This window comes from Chrysochloris asiatica, unplaced genomic scaffold (genome assembly GCF_000296735.1).
Source record: "Chrysochloris asiatica unplaced genomic scaffold, ChrAsi1.0 scaffold00331, whole genome shotgun sequence".
Taxonomy (NCBI): Eukaryota; Metazoa; Chordata; class Mammalia; order Afrosoricida; family Chrysochloridae; genus Chrysochloris; species Chrysochloris asiatica.
The window spans coordinates 1,213,631-1,228,936 of record NW_006408849.1 but is presented as its reverse complement, the minus strand read 5'-3'; the positions used below and the strand labels follow the sequence as shown (position 1 = coordinate 1,228,936).

Below are 15,306 nucleotides of genomic sequence, written 5' to 3'. Positions count from 1 at the left end.
ATTTGCACTGTTAACTGATGATGTATGGAGGGGATTATAATCAATGCAATGAAACAAGTCATATGAATGGTTGAATGTGAAACTGATCATATGCCCTGTAAACTTTCACTCAATCCACAATAGAAACCTTAAAAAAAAAAAAGTAAAAATTTGAAAAAAAAAACACCACACCTTGGAACAAGAGTGTTCTGTGTGTGGATAATACAGTTTGAGACATAGGCTGAATGGATAAAGGGGGAAGAATGGTATATATATATATAGTTATATGTCCCATAAATATATAAGAGTTTGAAAGAGGGTATTTGTACACAAGTACCTTTTCTGCAAACATAACCATGAATGTGGTTGAGCTTACAGTGGTCAAAAGGATGAAAACTTGCTAGATATTATCAAACTTCTTAAGGCAATGAGTTGATGGTTCTGGGGGCTCAGGACCATAGTCTCAGGGTACACCCTTGTCAATTGGCCTAACATAGTCTACAAAGACAATGTTCTAAGACATCCTACTTTGGTGAAAGCTCAGGAGCAGCTGTCTAAGGTACAGCTATTAGTCTCTCCATGTACAGAAGAAGAGTGATTAAGAATCGAAAAGGCTTGGAATCAATTAGTTCAAAAGACTAATGGAACATGTGAACACCAGTCTCCACAACTCTGAGACCAGAAGAACCAGAGGATGCCTGGCTACCACTACCAACTGCTCGGAAAGGGATCACATTGGAGGGTCCTGCAGAGACTGGGAGAAAATGTGGAATAAAACTCAAAATTACTTAATAATAATAAAAAAGATGGGTTTCTGGTCAGAAAGAGACTGGAAGAACATGAAGTTCTTCCTCAACCACCTTTCAAGTCTGGAAAGGTAAAAACTCCTGTGGCCCAATTTCTAGCCTAACAGTAGACACTTTTATAGGGGGAGGACACCAGCATTAGCAACTATGCTCACCACGGGATGGTCAACCATTAGAAATCAAAAGGGCAACATTTTCCTAAGAACAAAGTAGAGAAGGGATAGAATGGTGAGTGGCAGCACAGGGTTCCCCTATCTATCTTGTTCTTCCACCTCCTCCCCCTTCTTGTATTACCCTCCCCAACACCCAAACTAAACCCCCCATCCCAACCCCACTGGTGTGGTTACCTTATGTTCCACTAACTCTTTCCTCCATTTAAGACAGTCTGTTTTATCCTGTAATCTACCTGACTTTCCCATCGTCACCTGGAACTCTGTTCCTCTGTGTTTACCTTCTTTCACACTGTAATTGTTTTGATCATAGACTGACCTCCCAGATTCTCTGTTCTTATCATTTTATTCTGTTCTTAACTCTTCCAATTGTCGACTGAGTTCAGGGTGATGCTGCTACGTACATCATTCTCTGGTTGTTGTCTATTGTTGTTGGTTCTCACTCCATAGAATTTCCTTTAGGATGTTTTTCAGAGCAGGGTTGGCTTTGGCAAAATCCCTTAGCTTCTGTTCATCCTGGAGTGTTTTGATTACACCTTTGTATTTGATTGACAGCTTTGCTGGGTAGAGGATTCTTGTGTGACAGTTTCTTTTCTTTCAGGGTTTTATATATGTCTCCCCATTGTCTTCTTGCCTGCACGGTTTCTGTTGAGAAATCTGAGCTTAATCTGATTTGCTTGCTTGTGTATGTTACACTTCTCTTTTCCCTAGCTGCTTTCAGGATTTGTCCTTATCCTTGATTCTGGAGAGCTTGATTATTATATGTCTTGGTGATTTTCTTTTAGGGTCTACCCTTCCTGGGGTTCGTTCAGCTTCTTGAATGCTATCTTTTTGCTTTTCAGGATGTTAGGGAAGTTTTCTTCCAGCATCTCTTCGACTATCTCCTCTGTGGAATTTGTGTGATTCTTCCTGTTCCGGAATGCTGATAATTCTTAAGTTATTCCTCCTCATGTTGTCCAACATGAATCTTAGGCCTTCTTCAGATTGTTTATCTTTTTTTGTGTTTGCTCTTTTATCTAGTAATGTTGAGAGATTTGTCTTCTAGCTCACTAGTTCTGACTTCTAGCTCTTTAATTCTAATCCTTTGCCCTTTCAGTGTATTCTCCATTTCTGATATTCTATTATTAATCATTTGGACCTCTTTCTGTATGTTTTGAATGGTTTCCAATGCTGTATCTATTTTATTTGATTGTTCCTGTAGCACTTTCCTGACTTCCTTATGTTTTGCAACTCCATTGTATAGTGGTTTTGTTTTATATATATATATATTGGTATAGTGTTTTGATACATTTTATAATCATTTTTTATAATTCCTTCCCAGGCATTTCCAAAGCCTGTCCATCTTCCAGTATGGAATGTAGGTCTATTTCTAGCTCAGTTGCCTCAGTCACTTTATCTCGTTTCTGGACATGTGCTGATATGGTCATCTGTTTCTGTTTTTTGGGCATATTCAGGAGTTATATGTGGCTTTAATACTTTAATACTTAATATGTGGCTTTAATAATTGGTATTTTTTATGCTTTCTGATTGCCCCCAGATAGATGTGATCAGGAAACGGGCTTACCTTTTCACCCTTCTTCCTGAGAAACTTCAAGATGTTACTGTTGGTCGTTGTGATGTAACTCAGGATTTAATTTTCTGCCTATTTCCTTTTTAGTCTGCCTGTCCTGCTCCACAATCCCCATTCAGGCCTTTTCATAGTGATAAACAGTTCAGGTCTGGCTGTGGCTGTTTTGTGCTGCCATTTGGTTTTAAGTAGAAACTGTCACTTTAAATTTCGAGGAGATCTGTGTGCATGTGTACTTGAACCCTCCAAGGGTGGGGGTCAGGTGTCCATTCACTCAGACACCACCTCTAGTCACTAGAATGGAGGTCCATAGATAGCAAGAGACCAATGAGCAGATACAAAAAAAAAAAAAAAAAAAAGAATGCCCACACCTTTTTCTCTGTAGTTCTGTCAGGCATCCATGGCTCCTCTGATCCTTGCCCCGCTTGGTCTCGCCCAAAATGGTGGCTCTGGGAGCAGCTGAGTGTCTCGAATTAGAAAGCACTGAGTTCTTGCTTCTGCTACAAATTCCCCTAGCTGTAAGCCTTCCAACCTTCTAAATAATCCTTTATATGTGGTTCAAAGGTCTGGCACCATCCCCTGAGCCTCCTCGATCCAGTATTCTGTGTTGCTGCTGACAGAGCTCCTCACTGCACTTCCACCTGATCCGCCATCTTATTTGTTCTCCCATATCATCTCATTTTTATTTTAAACCTTGTTAAAGATTCTATTTTCTAATGTTTACCAGTGATTTATTAAAAATTTTTAATTGCCTTCCCCATTATCTAAGTTAACATGTTAGTTAACTCTCTAGCCAGTGAGTTACTCTTCCTTCCCTCCCACCTTTAATAACCAAAGCTTTTATTTAACTTTGCTATTAATGCTAGGGTGAGATGATATCTCGTTTTGATTTCCTTCTCTCTAATGCCCTGGTAGCGTAGTGGTTCCAATGAGTTGGGCTGCTAACCACAAAGTCAGCAGTTTAAATCTATCAGTTTTTCCTTGGGAGAAAGATGAAGCTTTTTGCTTCCGTAAAGAATTAGAGCCTCAGAAAACCCTATACAGGATTGCTATGACTGGGAACTGACTCGACGGCATACAATCATCACCAATGGCTCATGATTGTCAGTGTTTATTCATGCTTCTATTTAGTTTTTTAATGACAGTTATATTTAGTTTAGTGAAGTTTCTAATAAAATCCTAAGATGTGCCTTAAAATGGCTGGGGAAGGCTTTACTAGCTGACTCAAACAAAAGTCCCTCCCAGTCTCACATTTTATGGTGCGGACCAATGAAGGCCATCCAGCACAGGCTGTAGAACAGCCACACCCACATCTGAGACAGCAAAGCCATGACAAGGGGGAGGTATGGGACAGGGTTGAGGGGAGGGAGACCCAGACCAGGTCCCAGTGCTCATGCCTGCCTCTGTTGACTGAGTTGGCCACAGCTACAGGAGCTTCACAAAGGGCTGGCGCTCACAATCACAGATGCAGTCAGTTCTGGTTCTGCTACTCATATGTTCGTGACTTTGGCAGAGTAGGATAAGCACTCAATCTCAAGGTCGGGAGTTCAAACTCACCAGCCATTCCTCGGAAACCCTGTACCAGGCCGCTATGAGTCGGAACCGACTCGACAGCACACAACACTAGAAGAGACTAAGTAATTAGCTATAATGCACACACACACCCCGTTGTCATTCCATTCCTCACTTGAAAGTGCCAGCATTGCCATCCTCTCTAAAAGATAAGGATATATGCTTAGGAGGCTGTTCCAAATCTTTGTAAACTCCCACCAAATGACTTTTTCCTGATGAGAAGGTAGGGGAAAATTCTGGTGGATTATACGATTCAGCTGTAAGGTACTGTTAACAGGATTAGCTGAAAACCTGGACTTCTAACACGGGTATAAAATGAGTCCTCTTAGAAGCAGGAGCAGGGATCTCACTGCCATCAAACAAGAAGAGTTAGGAGTGGAACACGTCCTTTAGATCTAGAGATCCCTCGACCATTGAACCTCCTCAACCCAGGGACAGAAAGTTGTGACAATGGCAGCGTGGCAGAGGAGCAAGCAACAGCAGAACCAAGAGGCAGCGCAGCACACCAGACAGAGAGGTGGGCTTCCCAGCCAATGCACTAAGTTAAGCTGAGTAACTTTGGGCAGAGGCTTGTTTGCTTGCAGAGTGGAGTGCCTCCAGGCACTTAATTGAAGTCAGATTTGCCAACTCAGAGCTAGCGCCAGGGTGCCTTTGGGTTGAGGCGTACAGCGGAGTGCCTGTGGGCATTCATCAGCAGTCCTGAGAGAGCTTTGTGACATTGCTGGAGCAGGGCAGAAGCCAAAGGCCCCATGGCTGAGAGGCCAACAGCCAGAGAGAGGCTTGCTTGTCAGCATGGCTAGGAAGAGGCTGCTTGGCAAACATTAGATTCTGTCTAGTCAGATCTGACTCATAGTGACCCTATGCACAACAGAACCAAACATTGTCTAATCCTGTGCCATCCTCACAAATACTGTTCTGTGTGAGCCACTGCATCAATCCATCTTATTTCTCTACGTGGAAGAAAGATGAGACTTCTGGTCTAGAAAGATTCACAGCCTCAGTATCCCTATATAGGTTTGTTGAGTCTGCATCAACTTGACAGCACTGACAGTAATAAACCCCATAACTCATGTCTGAGTTCTGTGTGGCCACAGCTGGGTAAAGTGCTGGGCGAGGAGTGCTTGTTGTCAGTTTTGGCAGTATGACCATGCTGAGCCAAATGCTTTTATAACTTGTCAATTCATTCATCAACTTTAGATGCACATTTTTTTTTTATTAATTAAAGATGAGAATTTTATCATTAATCACTGAGAAGGCCAAGAGCACTGTCAGTTAAATGATGACCTGCCATCAGCCTGAGTCCCTGGTGGCAAATGGTTAATACTCTCAGCTACTACCTGAAATGTTGGTTCAAAACCACCCAGAAACATGTTAGCAAATAGGTCTGGCAATGTGCTTGTGAAGGGTAAGTCATGAAAACCCTGTAGTGTTTGAGAGTGCCATGATTTGGAAATGACTCTGTGGCAAGTGGTATCTTTTAATTGGAGAACACCATGCTTGGAAAAGTGGAGGTTCAGCAAAAAAGAGGAAGACCCCCTAACAATGAAATAGATCAACACAGTGGCAGCAGCAATGGACTCCAACATACAAATATTGTGAGGCTGGCAGAGGACCAGGTAGTGTTTCATTCTGATGTGCACAGGCCACTATAAGGTGGAACAAACTCAAGACCCCTAACAACAACAACAATCAATTTTAAGACGTATTCCAGGTTCAGGGTTGGTAAGATGAGAAAAAGCAAATGCTTTGGACTGATGAAATTCAGTAAATAATAAAAGAGTAGCTCCCTGGCACTAAAGCCTCCAACCTTAGAAGAAAAATCTGTTCTGAGCAAGAGATTAAGAAACCTGCTTTCGGACAGGGATCTAAACCATGTTCTTCAAATTAACTTCATCTGCAGTAAAGTAATGACTCCTAATTTGAATGAGTACTCACAAAGGAAGAGAAACACTACCACTTTAAAGGGCACCCCTAAATCTCAGCAGTAAGCATATGACAATTTAAATATCTTCCTGAATCCAGAAGTCACCTACCTCACCTTCACAGACATAGTCACTGGGCCAGGGTGAAAATTCCTTTTCTCTGAGAATGACTAAAAATGTTGGAACCTCTTAGGCAGTTTGGGATTTGTTGTAAGAACATCTGGATTCAAATTCCAGTTTTGCTACTAGTGTGACACCTATGTGGTTCCTATGTTTTGCAACTTTCAGAAGTCACTTCATATAGAAAGTCTTGGTGTTCCAAGACTGAAAATATAAGAAACGGTACCACTTGCCTTATAGGTTTGCTGTGAGGATCAGGAGGACATTAGTTGTGAAGACATCTGGTGAACTCTTCAAGGAACAACGCAAAAGTTCATTGTTCACAGTGTTGTTGTTAGTTGCTGTTGAGTTGGCCACCAACTCATGCCTATTCTGTCCCATCACAACAAAACAAAACAAAACAAAACGCTGCTGCTTCAGACAGAACAGTTGTGAACCATACAGCTTTCACTGGCTGATTTTTGGAAGTGCATCACTAGGTCTTAGTTGGGAAGCTCCATTGACACCTGTTCAGCATCATAGCAGCATACCAGCCTGCACTGACAGAGAGGTGATGACCGCACATGATTGGGCACTGGGCAGGAATCAATCACAGCCTCCTCTGTGGGAAATAAGAGTTCATTCTACCACTGAGCCCCGCAGAAAGACATTTCCTTAACCTTGTTTCTCAGCTTTTCTACAGAGTGCTTCAGGGGTGTCTCAGGAGACAATGATACTTGATATTTCAAGTACAATCCTTCCTTCTGTTAGCTGTGGACACAAATAAATGTGCCAAAACCAGATTTCATGTTCTGTATTTTTTGCCTAATGGTGTGTAAAAAACAAAAATGAATGTAAATTATGGTTCTTGAGGTGACAGAGTTAACTAGAAATCACTATTGGATTTATACAATCCAGCATTTATAATCTGGTTTTCACAGTACAGATTCACTTTTCATTGGCTGGCCATTACTGACAGCAATTCAGTACTCACATAGCAAGAACCATTTTCCATGGCATTACTCGAGTTTGGCCCTCTTCGATATACAGGCAGCTCAAAACGCCTTGGTGAACAGCTTGCTGCGATGGTTAAGGTTGTGTGCCAACTTGATTGGGCCATGGTTCTCTGGTTTGGGAGTTACAAGGTAATCTTCCCTCATGGTGAAACGTAGCATAATGTAATCAGCTCCATAACAGGATGCTATGAGCAGCCAGTCACTTGAAAGGAAGTTTCCTTGATGGTGTGGCCTCCATCTTTTATGGCCATTCTGGTTTTTCTGGCTTTTTGTTCACTCTGGATCCTGTATCTGACTTTCATCTGACCTCCAGTTCTTGGGACTTGAGCCAGTGGCCTGCTGTATTGCCTATCTATCTTGGAATTCAGCAGCTTCTGCAGCTAATGAGCCAGCAGCCTACTCTGTGACCTGTGAGGTTGGGGACATAGCCCCTGGGGCTGTGCCAAGAGAAGCTTCTAGTCAGACCAGCCAGACATCTGATATACATACTTGGGACTCTCTACAACCATGTCAGCCATTTCCTTGAGAGAACCCTCGACTCTGTACACATACACACACTCACACACACACATAGATATATAGATTGTTGTGCTGTCTAGTCAGTTCTGACTCACAGTTACCCTGTAGAGGGTTTCTGAGGCTGTAAATCTTTGTGGGAGCAGAAAGTCTCATCTTACTCCCACGAAGAAGCTGGTGGGCTCAAACTTCCAATCTTGAAGTTCACAGTCCAGTACTATATATATATACACACACACACACACACACATATATACATATATATGTATATATGTGTGTGTGTGTATATATATATATATATATAGTTTCCGAGGAGCAGCTGGTGAGCTTGAATCAATCACAGCCTCCTCTGTGGGAAATGAGAGTTCATTCTACCACTGAGCCCCGCAGAAAAACATTTCCTTAACCTTGATTCTCAGCTCTTCTACAGAGTGCAGTTCCAACGGCTTTGCAGTCTGGCGCATTAACCCACAGCGCCACACCAGGACTCTCTCTATATGTACGTATATATCCACAAAGTCAGCAATTCAAACCCAGCAGACACTCCTTGGAAACCCTATATAGGGTTGCTGGTTGGAACTGACTTGATGGTACTTAAGATCATATGGGAATACAAAGTTCGCTCGTTTTGCTTCTTTAGAGGACCCAGCCTAAGACATGCTGTGCTGGGTTGGTAGGTGCTGTCAACTCAGTTCTAACTTGAGAGAACAGAACTGCCCAGTCCTGTGCCATCCTCAGAATTGTTGTTTGAGCTCATTGTTGCAGCCAGTGTGTCAGTCTATCTTGTTGAGGGTCTTCCCCTTTTTCATTCACCCTCTTTACCAAACATAATGTCCTTTTTTCAGGAACTGGTCCTTCCTGATAATCACTCCAAAGTCTTGTCATTGTCACTTATATGGAGCCATCCTGTTATACTTCTTCCAAAACAGATCTGGTCATTCTTCAGACAGTTCATGGTTAGACGATATTCTTCACCACCATAACTCAAAAGCACCAATTTTTCTGCAGTCTTATTCATTGTGCAGCTTTCACATGCATATGAAGGGACTGAAAATACTAGGGTTTGGGTCAGGTGCACCTTAGGCTTTGCTCTTTTATGGAGTCCTGGTGTGGTGCTGTGGGTTTATGCACCAGACTGCAAAGCCGTTTGAGCTGCAAAGGCAGTTCAAGCTCACCAGCTGCTCCTCAGAAACCCTATACAGGGTCACTATGGGTTGGAACTGACTTCACGGTACTTAACAACAACAAAAAAGACTTTAAATACTTTAAAGAGATCTCTCTCTCTCTCTTTATAATATGCATATGCATACATGTATATATACATTGTTGTTGATAAGTACCATGGAGTCGATTCCGACTCATAGCGACCCTGTACAGGGTTTCTGAGGCTGTAAATCTTTACGGGAGCAGAAAGCCTCATCTTTCTCCCGCGGAGTGGCTGGTAGTTTCGAACTGCTGACCTTAAGATTAGCAGCCCAATTCGTAACCACTACGCTACCAGAGCTCCTTTATATATACATAGACACATATATATTAATATATAAGCTTTGCTCATTTTGCTTCTCTAGCGAACCCAGCCTAAAACACCTGTCATTCTAGAAAGCCCTAAAGTAACCAAGAAGTGTTAATTTGAGCATTTCTATCTGCTTCAAGAATACTAATGGGATAATATGTAAATAGAGTAAAACCTACATCAGAGAGCAGGAGTGAAGGAGAAAGCCCCACATCTGAGAACCCAAGTCTGGACCTACTCACCTCTGGCCTGGGTACCCCTCAGAGTACTTGTTATTTAAGCAAGATCCTAGAGCCTCTAAAACAGCTCGGCTGGCAAAATTCTCCGAGGCAATCAGCTCCAATCCAACCTTCTGTCGATTACTCTCCTTCTTAATGATGTTGTACACCTTGTGAAAGCATTTGGATTTTATTTAAAATTTTTGTTCTAATAAAAGTAACAACCTAAGAGATATTACTTTAGATTCCTATTTTACCCTCAGAAGGTAACCATAACTTATATATCCAAATTAAGAAGAGTCCCACAAAACTGAAGCAATAGCAATTTTTACTATCAAGAAAAGAAGACAATGAATCATGGAAGACAAAATGACTTAAGAGAAATCATCTGTAAAATAAGTATCTTGCCTAATTTTTTAAAATAACTTTTTATCGTGAATTGAAAGTTTACAGAGCAGATCGTCTCACATTCAACAAATCATGCACTTTGTGTCATTACAATCATTGCAATGCCCTCCATGTACCATCCATGCTAACAGAACTGACCTCCATTCACTTGAACTCTTGGGCTCCTCCCTGTGTCTTCCATAACCTTCTTTCCTCTGCCAACCTTCCTCTTATATATTGCCTTCCCTATCATCCACGTTAACAGGTGTCTACCCTCTACCCTGTGATTAATTTTCCCTTCCCTCCCTCCCCTGGTAACCATCAAAAGTATTTCTTTTAGCAAGAACACACTTAACTTTTTTACAACAGTGGTCTCACACAATATTTGTCCTTCTGTGATCAACTAATTCCACTCAGCATAATGTCCTACAGGTTCATTCATGTTATGAAGTGTTCCACAAGCTGATCATTCTTCAATGTTACATAGTATTACACTGTCTGACTGTACCAAAGTTTATATCCATTTTGCTACTGTTTCTTAGCTCGTACATTTAACCCACTTACAGTCAGTGTAATTAACCATAGGTATGTACTGATTGCTGTCATTTTGCTATGTGTGTGTGTGTTTTGTAGTGTAGCTAATTTCTTTGTTCCATATAAATTTCCAAACTAAGTTCCTTTTGTTTGTGGGTTTTAATTTTCTTCATTGCTGTTGTTTTAATGTTTACTGCATTTTTCTTAGTTTCCTTTTTATTTTAATGTGAAGGTATATTAATTTTGTTTGAGGTAACTCCATAATTTATTAATTTTCCCCTGTTTAAAATCACAAAATCTACATGACTTCCTCACCATTTGGAAGTTCTGTATCTACACTATTCCCTATTTTTTGCTTTGTTGATTTCATTATAAATTGTTATCTCTGGTCCTCCCCTATTTACAGTCTTGTAGGTTTGTTTTTTGAACTGAAACGTTAGCGGTTCAAACTCACCAGCTGCTTCTCAGAAACAGTCGGAACTGACTAGATGGCACTTAACAACAACAACAACAAATATCTAGATTGAGTTCTGGGTGGTGCTGTCATGTCAGTTTGTTGCTTGCTGTTGTTGGTTCTCAGACCAACAAAAAGTCTTTAGTAATTTTTTGTAAAGTTTGTTTGGTTACTACAAATTCCTTTAACTTATGTTTATCTGAAAATGTCCTAATTTTGCTGTCATATTTGAGGGACAGCTTTGATGGGTATTTGACTCTTGGTTGGCAATTTTTTTTCTTTCAGAGTTTTGTACATGTCATCCCATTGTCTTTTTGCCTGCATGGTTTCTGCTGAGAAATCAGAGCTTAACCTTATTGGTTCTCCTTTGTAGGTGACATTTTGTTCTTCCTGGGCTGCTCTCAGGACTTTTTCCTTGTCTTTGGTTTTGCAAAATTTGATCATGTCTTGGTGATTTTCTTTTGGAGTCCATCTAGCCTGTTTTGGGTTTGTTCAGTTTCTTGAATGGCTATCTTCTTGTCTTTCATGATGTTACAAAATTTTCTTCCAGCAGCTCTTTGACAATTTTCTCTGTGCTTTTTGTTTTCTCTTCCTGTTCTGGAATTCCAATCACAGTTACATTATTTCTCTTCATGGTATCCCACATAAATCTCAGGCTTTCTCCTGATTCTTTCTTTCTTTTTCAGATAGTTCTGAGAGATCAGTATTGAGAGATTTAGCTTGAAGGTCACTAATTTGGGCTTCCATTGCTTCACATCTACTCCTTTGCCCTGACAATATAGTGTTCATTTCTGAGGTCTTAGTATTGACCTTCTGGATATCTCATTACAGGTATTGTATTATTTCAAAATGTGCATTTATTTTGTCTGTTTTTTCTTATAATATTTTCCTAAATTCTGTGTTCTTTTTGCTTTCCTTGATCTTTTTATCAATCCATTGAAAATACCTAATTTTCACTCTTTTGAATTATTTCTCAATTAATTCCATTATCTTTTTTTCCTCAGAAATGTTTTCTGGTTCTGCACTTGGTCTTTTGAATCTCTGTTTTTTATGTGTGAGCTACAATTTTCTATTGTCTGAGACATAACGGTATCATCGTATTTGTATTTAATTGACGATTGTATGTTGGTGCTTAGACTTATCTCCCAATGGAAAACAGCATGTGCGCTGTTTTCCATTTGCCATTCAAGCAGTTCAGTTTAGGATGGGTTTGGCTGGTGTTGTCCAGTGTCCATTGTTGATCATCAGTGGTATAAGAGCTCATATTGGTTCTTGTCCAGTGGGTGGAGCTGAAGTGGGAGTTGTTTTGGCAGAGCTATATGGGCATGGTTGCTGTATCCCATCAGGTGGGGCAAGAGGAGAAAATATACACAGGAAAACAAAACAACAATCAAGCAAACAACAGTGAAAACAGAATATAATAAAGAAGAAAAATAAACTAACAAGAAAAAAAGAATACAATAACTAAAAAGAGGAAAGGGACAGGAAAATAGAGCTGTATTAGAGAAAATACAAGGAAGAGGAAAAGACAATGAAAAGAGACGAGAGAGTAGTACAGAAAAATCAAGAGGACAAGAGAAGAGGGTGGAAATGGGAAACAGAAGAAGAAAAAACAAAAGCAGAGGTAGAAAGGATAAAAATCAAGAGAAGGAAAAGAGAGGAAGTAGGAGAAAAAGAATAAACAAATAAAAACAATGAAAAGAAAAGAAAAGACCAGTGCAGTTGTTGGATCCTGAGAGAAGAAAACTCTGGGGGTTCCTGCTGGCCAAGAGCGCATGAGGTAGGTGGAGATGGACTGTGACAGCTGAGTCCCCGGCTCTACATGGAGTTCCTATGGGCCTAGCTGTTGCCTGTGTTCAGGGAACCCAATCCAGAAGTAGATCATGGAAGCCCTTCAGGTTGCTCGTTTCAGTGTCTGTCAGAACCAGAGGGCAGCAGGGGGCAGGAGGGTGATTATGAAGGTTCCTGCTGGTCTATCTCTGGCCTGGGGGCTCTGTGGGTTCTGTAGATGGGGAGCAGAGCCCACCTGAATCCGGGTGCCAAGGCAGTGCAGCTTGACTCTGGTTCAAAGCACATGGTTCAGAACTCCTGGAGAGTAGGGTCTGCATTGGGGGTCGATGAGAGTGAGGGCCGGCCTCACCTCTGTTATCCAGGGGAGTAGGAAGTAGGAAGGAATCCCACCTTTTTCGGTGCCTGTGCAAATCTAAGTCACCAGGCATGCTGTCTGTCTCTCCAAAGCGGCTTGCAAAAGTCAAGGTGGCTGTACCACATCTGACTGGCAGTCCATTCACCAATCAGTTTTCCCTCTTCCTCTGCCCCTGCTCAGCTTCTCCTCCCAGTAGATATGCAAATCCCTTCTCTAACCTTTCCTCTGAAGCTCAGGGTTCCAGGATTGTCCTCTGCATTTTCCATTTGGTCTCCTGTGTCTTTATTGTAGAGGGTCTGTGTACTGTGGCTACCTACTCTGCCATCTTGCCAGAGTTTTTCCATACTTAATTCTGAATTCTACACTACCCTGCATTTCATATTTCAGCAAGGTTCTGCCTTCCTAAACCTTATTCCTTACTCCACTTCCTTAAAATTACTGTGGTGATGAGTACGCTTTAAATGGGGGACTTGTATAGAATGTGAACTATGTCTCATTGAAGCTATTATAAAAATGAATAGGCAAAAGATGCTTTTAGGAGAAGGTCTAACTGCAATAATCCTTCCTCTCCATCCTCACTCTTTCACAGCACCAGCACAGGGTTGTACACAGGCTGTAGGAACTCATATGAGGGTAAACCAAAAAGTGTTGTTACTAGAATTCTAGTTCATACATACATACATGGGTATAATCCAAACAAAATGTGTCTAAACTCGTCTCTGTGATCAATGGATGGCTGCAGACAAGTTCTCTCAGTAATGCATTTGTGTTAATCCCATAAAATGTCCATTTAAAACAATACCTCTGAAGGATCTGCTGGGATAGTTACATTCAAAGCAGAGATGTGAGCTCAGAGGGCCATGGCAATTGTTTTTTGGAATTCCTGAAGAGTCCTGGTGTGGCACTGTGGGTTAATGCACTGGACTGCAAGGTCAGTTAGAATCACGAGGTCAGCAGTTCAAGCTCATCAGCCACTCCTCAAAAACCCTGTACAGGGTCACTATGAGTCAGAACCAACTGAACAGCACTTAACAACAACTAATCTTGACAGGAGTGTTTTAGTAAAGCACAGGATGATCACAGGGACTTAATAGAAAGGAGTTTTAAGGGAAAAAATACTACATTAGTAAGAAAAGGTCCAGGAAAATTGCACCGAAGAATGTTTTCATCATGACAATGTACCTGCTCATTCTTTAGGGGTAGTAAGGGCTTTAGAATTTCATTGGGGAACCTTACCGTACAGCCCTGACCTTGTCCCTTCAAATTTCTTTTTGTTTCCCAAACTCAGAGAACATTCAAAAGCAATAGGATTTGAAAAGTGCAGAATTCTTTAGGGAAGGATCAAAAAGATGAAAACACCACTCGGACAAGTAATAACTCTACATTTTGATGTAACCCTTTGTTTCTATAATAATTACAAGGCCAATCCTCTCATCAAGTTAATTCATGACATGGTTAGAATTAAAGACTTAGACAAAAGCCTCTAATTAAAGAAACTTGCTAGGACTCCCCACCTCAATGTCGCTCTCTTTCAGGGGCTCTGCCAGCATCTTATTATGTGAGGTCCAGAGATCCACATCCTGGTCAACGTTATTGACAGGAGTCGCCATGATACTGATTTAAAAGTTGCCTGAAAAAGAAAAACATTGTAAAAGTTTCTCAGAGTCCTGGTGTGGCACTATAGGATAAGAACCGCAAAGTCGGCTGCTGACACCCACCAACTGATTTACTGCACATAACAACAACAAGTTAATTTCAGTCTACCAGTTCTACCAAGGTGCTAATGTACTAGCCCATTTTATAGAATTACTCTCAAAATGCTTAATAAACATGATTGTTTATTAATAAACATTATTGCAAAATAATTTCTGTGGAACACGGGTTCCTCCTCCCTGAATGGTTTTAATGAGGGCTCCCTGCTCACCCTTCATAACCCTCCTCCCTCATGAGGCATTCCCAGATGATCCATCCCAGTGTGAGTACTACCCACTCGTCAGCTCCCTTTACTTTGACCAAAGGTATTTGCCAATACTGCATCTACAACTAAACTTTTCATGGCCACATGCTATCTTCCAAACCAAATGCAAGCTCTTGAAAGAAAAGACTGAGTGCTACATGAAAACAATCTCTCACAGTAACCAGTACAACTAGTCATGTAATCTTTGCCAAATGAGTAAACAAGAGAATCAATGGCCTACAACAATTCCATGGGTAAGAAATTGCCAGAGAGTGTTAAAAACCCAGTACTTAGCAACTTTTCACTGACGCAATAGTTAATGATGACCTGGGTATATTGGTAGTTGGTGATCTATGATCACCACCAGTTTTTGATGAGTGCCATCAAGTTGGTTCTGTACGACCCTGTATAAGGTTTCCAAGGAGCGGATGGTGAGTTTGAACCACTGAT

The 15,306-nt window shown here is 41.1% G+C and overlaps 1 protein-coding gene across 2 annotated transcripts in view; it reads right to left on the bottom strand.

Moving 5' to 3' along the window:
• The window catches only part of SHMT1 (serine hydroxymethyltransferase 1 (soluble)), a 32,040-nt gene extending 17,531 nt beyond the window's left edge, over positions 1-14,509 (bottom strand). For both annotated transcript variants that reach the window (XM_006875527.1, XM_006875528.1), the window contains exons 1-2: positions 14,414-14,509; positions 9,403-9,548 (exon numbers count right to left, since the gene is read on the bottom strand). In XM_006875527.1, the coding sequence (XP_006875589.1) occupies positions 9,403-9,548; positions 14,414-14,509 (242 nt within the window). The remainder of the gene's footprint in view (positions 1-9,402; positions 9,549-14,413) is intronic.
• Positions 14,510-15,306: the final 797 nt, after the last annotated feature.